The following is a 6,806-nucleotide window of genomic DNA, read 5'->3' as shown; positions in this document are numbered from 1 at the left end:
CCACGAATTACCAAATCGGAATCCAAATGATTTCTAAATGGAAATCTCTATAATTCCCGACTTTCAATACCAAAGATTTCTAAATTGGAATCCCAAAGATTCCAGAATCAAAATCCGAATCTGAAAATAGCAATCCGGAATATTTCCAAATCCGAGTCCCAACGATTCCCAAATCGAAAACCCATGCATGGATTTCCAAATTAAAATCCAAAATATTTCCAAAACGGAGTTCCGAAGATTCCCAAATATAATCCCAAGATTCCTTAATCAAAATTACAAGCATTCACATTCTGAATCCCAAGGGCTCCCATTCAGAATTCCAAGTATTTTTATTTGGTATCCCAAGTCAGAATCTCAGGGATTCTCAAATCGGTATCCCAAAGATTCCGATATTGGAATCCCAAGGATTCCAAATCGTAATCTTTAAAAATCGAAATCTCAAGGTTTTCAAGGATTCAAGGAGTCAAATCGGAGTTTCAAGGATTCAAGGAATCAGAATCCCAAGTACAGTCAACTCTCCACAACTCGATATCGGACTATCGAGTTATAGAACACAAGATCGGTGCAACTACATTTCAAGGGAGCATCGAGATAGTAATGAAAATCAAATTTTACTCTGCTGGCTACCAGGCCTAGCCGTCAAACAGCCTAAACTGATCAAAATAGTGACTTCTAAATTACAAATATTAGTCTTAAAAATGACTAGAAATGGAAATACGTTCTTTGTGGATATTAACCACAAGACTTGACAAGATACAAGATTGTCATTATAAGACAACAAGACAAGACTTGATTGTCATTATAAGACAATAAGATAATACATTGAAGATTTTAATTCTCGTTTTATTACGAGACGAATATTGGCTTGGCATAGTATTTTAACATAGCTACCATTTCAAATTTCTGATTTCAGACTTTAGAAAACTCTTAGTTTATTGAATCCATGTACTCTAGAAAACAAACTCGTGATAGAAATTTTAGCAAAATTCATGTTCATGAGGAACTCACTGGCCACAATTCATCGATGATTTTGAAGTAGATGAACGAAACGAATTACTTCAAGATATATTTTACAAATTTTTCGAATAATTCGAGGGAAAATTTTTGATTGTACCCAACATTATGGCAGATTTCTTAAAAAAAAAATCGTGAGTGAACTTCAGAATATTTCGAAAAAAAAAACTTGGCAGAATCTAAAATTCAAAAAGTTAAATATAGAGATTCAGGCTGAACTTGTGGCAAAATTTCTGTAGAATTGATCCCTTTTTCCCCCGTAAACATTAACTCCAAAACACGACTTATTTTTGACGAACTCAAGACAAGACGGATAAGATTAATGTTGGGCACGCATTAGAAAATGATTTCATGCGTACTTAAAATACCTATCTAAATCTCAAATCTCTGTTAATTAAATGCATATTTGTTGCTGAGATTCATGAACAGATTGATTTGACTTTAGGGAATCGCCACTGATATCACTATTTTGTTATTTATTATTGCCCAACAATGTTCTAGCATTCAATTTAGAAAAGTATTTTTTTGTAAAAAAAAGTTGTTAACCAACGTCGTGGAAAATCTTATCAAAAAGTGTTTAGCTCGTTTGTTGTAATTCTAATGTAATTTCTGAATTGATCGTGAAGTCCTGGACGAATTTTCGATACTGCTTACATTTTTAAGCGGAGCAGAAAGAACTTTTGAAAAAGGGGCTGACAAAATCGGGTCATATATGTAATTTATTCAGCAAGTCTGTTAGGTAATTATTCTGGTTTTCACCAACATTTAGCCAAATATTTCGGCCAGAAAATTCAGCCCAAAGTCGTTTGCTAAGTTTTGCCAGAATCTTCTCGAAAACTTTTCCCAACTTTTTTTAAACATTTTCCGTTGAAAATGTCCACGAAATATTCATCTGAATTCTTCCAGGAAGTAAGCCAGAAATTCCTATTATTCTTGATACTTTGATTTTCAAATCACACTACATTTGCCTTCATAATAACAAATATCTGTTTCTTGCTGCTTGAGTTATTATCATCTGATCACAAAAACAATTGCTTTGGTGACCATTTTTCTGAAAAAAGTGACCAAGTCACGAAAATATGACTCATTACCAGCCCTGCTAACTCGATATCGAGTTAGGTAGAGTTAACTTATTTCCTAATCGGAATCCTAAGGATTCCAAATAGGGAGGTTCCGGATTTTTATTGCATTGCTTAATTGGAATCCAAAGCATTTCTAAATAAAAATCCCGAAGATTCCCAAAACGTGATCCTAAGAATACATGAATGGGAATCTCAATCATTCCCTTTTTGTATCCAAAGAATTCCCATTTAAAATTCCAAGAAGTCTCTTTAGAAATCCCAAAGATTTCCCAACCGAAATTCAAAGGCGTCCCCAACCGAGCTATCCACGATTTCCAAATTGGAATCACAAGTGATCCCAAGTCAAAATATCAGAAATTCCCAGTTCGATATCCCAAAAATTTCAAAATTGGAGTCCCAAGAATTTCAAAATCGGAATCCCAAGAAGTCTCAAATTGAAACCACAAGGATTCCAAACAGAATCACATGGATTTCCAAATCGGAATCCATTCATTCTCAAATTGAAAATACATGCATTCGCAAATTGAAATCTCAAGTAATTCCAAAACGTAATCCGTAGAATTCTTGAGTTGGAATCAAACCCTGGACTTCGTGGCCGCGGTTAGTGTTACCAAGCATTTAGTCGATTGATCCAAGGAGTGTGGGTTGGATTCCCGCTACAGTCCGGAAAACTTTTCGTAAGAAATGTATTTCGACTGTGTCACTGGGCGTTGCAAATCGTCCACTGGGAGCATTAACGTGTCGATGTCTTATTTTTTAACCGTTTCAATTCTGAATCGAAAAGATTTCTATTCAGAATCGTAAGAATTCCTATTTGGAATTCCAAGGATTCTCATTTGGCAACCAAAAGGTATCCATTTCTAGGTTTTAAATTTCAAGGTTTCAAATTTGGAATCATAAGGATTCCCCAATTGAAATATCAATGATTCCCAAATCGGAATCTCAAGGCATACCAAGTTAGAATCCCAGGGATTCCCTAATCGGTATCTGAAGATATCCTAAACGCAATCCCTAGGTTTCCTGAATCGGAATCAAAAGCGTTTCCATTCTGAATCCCAAGGATTTCTATTCAATGTCCTAAGAATTCCTATTAAGTATTCCAAAAATTCTCATTTAGCAATCAAAGGATTCCCATTTGCTATTTAAATATTCCACATTTGAAATCACAAGGATTCCCCAATCGAAATATCAATGATTCCCAAATCGGAATCACAAGGGATCCCAATGTAGAATACCAGGGATTCCCAAATCCATATCCCAAAGATTCCAAAATCGAAATTCCAAGGATTCTAAAATCGGAATCCCAATAATTCCCAAATCAGAATTCAAAAGGCTCCTAAATTGTAATTTCAAAGACTTTCAAACCGGAATTCCAAGGAAAACTCATTCAAAAGCTTAAGTAACCAAGTAAGATTTTCAGTTTTATAACAGTTTATTCAGCTCAAGTATACTCATTTCAGCTGACTAAGCTGTTACTCAGCTATTAATGTTACTTGGGTATTCACATTCTAAATCCCAATGATTTCTAAGTTAGAATCCCAAAGATTCTAAAACGGAATCCAAGATTCCCAAAATCCTAATCCTAAGCAAAATCACAAAAAAATCCCAAATCAGAATCACAAGGATTTCCCGAATAACAATCTCAAAGATTCCTGAATCTGATTTCCAAGTATTTAAACCCTAGGATATCAATTACTTAGTTTTTGGGAATTTTGATTAGAGAATCCTTGGGATTCATTTTGAAAATCCTTGAGATTCCGATTTCGGAATCTTTGGGATTTCGACCTAACAATCCTTGAAATTTAAATTTTGATAACCCATGAAATTCAAAATATAAATTCTTGGTATTCTGAGCATCAATCCTTAAAATGTTGGATGGGAATCATATGGTTCCCTTTGTGGGCAGCATCCTTGGATTTCCAAAAGGGAATCCTTCCACGGGAATCCAACTGGAGAAATGAGGATTCCAAATTTGAATTTCGATCGGAAATCCTTGGGATTCCAATTGCGAATCCTGGGGGTTCTGATTAAGACTTCAAATGGAATTCTGATTAAAATTTCAAATGAGAATCTTTGGGATTATGAGTATGAATTCATAAAATATTCCACATGTATCACTCTGACGATGCTAAATAAGCATCGAAAATTGTTAAACAAGCCATCTTTCATAAAAAGAGGGTGACCAATGATGCGTGAAAATTATACTCATGTGTTACCCTCAATTTCAAATGCAATCAACAGGTGCCCCAGGTGCGACATGCGCAAACGGTTTCCACGGTAACCATCCGCAATACACAAATTGAACCGCTTACAGCACTTCCAATTTTTAAGTCCTAGGGAATTACAACTCATAGTCATAAGGTGTTAAATCAATAGAAAATTTTTGAAACGTTTTTGGTTTGCAAAATGAATCTAGAACGTTTTACTCTGGTGTCCAATAAAGTTGTGGAGTTTAAATCTACGTGGCGTACCGGAGAATCACTAAAACTGGTAGATACTTCCATTGGTACCGATCCACCGGCACCAAAAGTCGATGCAGGAACGGCACCGATTGAACGAAAGGATGTTGCGGTCGGTATTTCATTGCATACATAATGTACATTACCTATCTAGCTAAACATCTTTCAAATTCAGATTCAAACTGGAGGTTCTCCTCGGCATGTTTCAGTCACGTGTGACGATGCCAAGTTATCCAATTGGTTGCAAAAAATTTACCCTCTGGTTGACGAAGAGCTATCTGCCGGCGTTACCGAAAGCTTCGATGTCAACGATAACTTCTGCGATTCGACCGAAAGGGTAACCATTCGTAAGCATCAAGAGCTAATGTTGAAACCATCGAACCCCGGTACGTCCCAGAAGCTTAGCATGGGCGCGGCCGCATGGCTTTCGATTGCAACAAGAGACGCTCCTCTATTAGTTCTCGCATGTAGCTCATACCACGAGGCTTGGTGTGATCATACTTACTCATCAATAACGGCATTCACTCCACGACGTGACTCCTATGGATCAGTTCAATGGGTCGAGCTGTGCAGTAATCCCGTCAAGGCGTGCATTGAAACCCTGGAAACCAATCCGTTCAATAAAGACATGTTCGCCGGAGGAACCGTGTCTGGCGATGTTTACATCTGGCACTACGAATTGAACCTCAAGAATGAACAAAATTCATTTTCGGAATTGTTCTCCGAAACAACGGACTTTGGTAAGGTGGTTGACATGGCGTGGATGAAACCCAATCCGTTGACCAAAGATTTTGGTTTGCTGTCCTGTCACAGCGATGGAATAGTAATTTTATGGAAAATCGGCAAGCATATTGGGAAAGATAAGACGTAATACAACTTCTCCAACATTTTTCATAAAATTTTCAAATTAAAGCTATTGTTTTTCATTCGTACAGATTTCGTATAACGACATCTGCTTCCCCTCAGAAAGCAATAATGCTCACGCAAATTCTGGCCATTTCCAATTCGGAGTTTGTAGTCGGCACCGTCGATGGAAGCATCTTACTCTGTTCAATTACTCAACTCATACCAATAGGAAAAGGTTCAAATGGTTCCGGAGCACCATCATCTTCCAATGCGAAAAGTTTCTTTGCCCCAGCGATTACAGAACTGCAATCGCACTCGTTTGCCGTAACGACGCTACTAAAAATGGAAAATTCGAGGCAACAATTTCTTATCAGTTGTGATCTAACTGGAGAAGTTTACTTTCACGACATCTCGGATGCTATTGTAAGGAGTCTATAGTATTCACGGATATTTTTTCAGATATAAATTTGATTATGTTACAGAATTCGACACCTACGTTGATTATAAAGATGCCTCTACCGTTTAAAAATAAAATCATTTGCTCGGACGATATGCGCTTTATTCTGAGTCCCAACAATGATGGGATTTTGGATGTATACAAAATTGATAGTGGCACGCAAGAAAGCATTGAATCGGGCGGATTAAGCGGAAAACCCGGTTTAATCAGGTCTAGTACTAATGGGTATGTATTACTGCCATTGATGTTAAACTTTCAGAGCATTTAAATACACTAATTTTGATTCTCATTTTTCCACGCACAGGAAGTGGCTAATCACAGGACCTTACGATGGAGGCTTCATCATTTACTCAGTCTATAAAGACGTATAAGCAATATGAGTATTGTTAGTTAGTTACTGATTTACCATCAATCACAGACAAATCTTTCAAACGGTAAGTATAACAAGAGCAGCAATCAACCATTAAAAAGGTGAGCGATGAACAGTGACGAAAGTGCGACACGTATGTTTGTCTGTGATTTAGTTTAGTATCGGAATAATTGAATACTTCCAAAAACAGGATGTCTGCTCATTTACAGAAATACAATTCCCTGATATTTCCAGGTTTAGAAAAATAATTGCAGGTTCAAGTAATTCTCTAAAATACATAAATGATTGACGTATGTTTCATTTTAGATGATTAAAAATTTAAACTGTTTGGTTCTCTAGACTAGTGCTTTTGAGAATTCCAGGTTTGGCTTCATTTTATTTTTTATTTTCTTTTGTCAGTAGCGATAGGGGTAGTACTGGCACTTTTAATCTGCCCTAAGCTCCTTCCCAGCATTTGCCTTTATAAGCCTCTATTGCGTTCATCACACAGACGTTCCTAAGCAATGTTGCTCAAATGGTCACTGTGTATTGTCGCGCCGCCACCAAACCGGATCGCGCCAGTGTGACTCGCGACGCGC

General features: G+C 36.9%; 1 protein-coding gene across 1 annotated transcript; it reads left to right on the top strand.

Moving 5' to 3' along the window:
• The first annotated feature begins 4,426 nt into the window (after positions 1 to 4,426).
• On the top strand, positions 4,427 to 6,526 carry LOC5566152. The gene is made up of 5 exons (XM_021853728.1): positions 4,427 to 4,667; positions 4,731 to 5,422; positions 5,491 to 5,824; positions 5,884 to 6,083; positions 6,163 to 6,526. The coding sequence occupies exons 1-5, from the start codon at positions 4,503 to 4,505 to the stop codon at positions 6,227 to 6,229; spliced, it is 1,458 nt and encodes a 485-aa protein (XP_021709420.1). The 5' UTR covers positions 4,427 to 4,502; the 3' UTR covers positions 6,230 to 6,526.
• The last annotated feature ends 280 nt before the right edge of the window (positions 6,527 to 6,806 follow it).

The sequence above is a fragment of the Aedes aegypti genome, chromosome 3 (assembly GCF_002204515.2).
Source record: "Aedes aegypti strain LVP_AGWG chromosome 3, AaegL5.0 Primary Assembly, whole genome shotgun sequence".
Classification (NCBI taxonomy): domain Eukaryota; kingdom Metazoa; phylum Arthropoda; class Insecta; order Diptera; family Culicidae; genus Aedes; species Aedes aegypti.
The sequence above is the reverse complement of the archived record's forward strand: the minus strand, read 5'-3'. Positions and strand labels throughout refer to the sequence as shown.

Coding starts and splice junctions, on each gene's coding strand:
- LOC5566152 (XM_021853728.1), top strand. CDS start 4,503: ATGAATCTAGAACGTTTTACTCTGGTGTCCAATAAAGTTGTGGAGTTT. Junction 5,423..5,490: donor CATATTGGGAAAGATAAGAC/GTAATACAACTT, acceptor TCATTCGTACAG/ATTTCGTATAACGACATCTG. Junction 6,084..6,162: donor ATCAGGTCTAGTACTAATGG/GTATGTATTACT, acceptor TTCCACGCACAG/GAAGTGGCTAATCACAGGAC.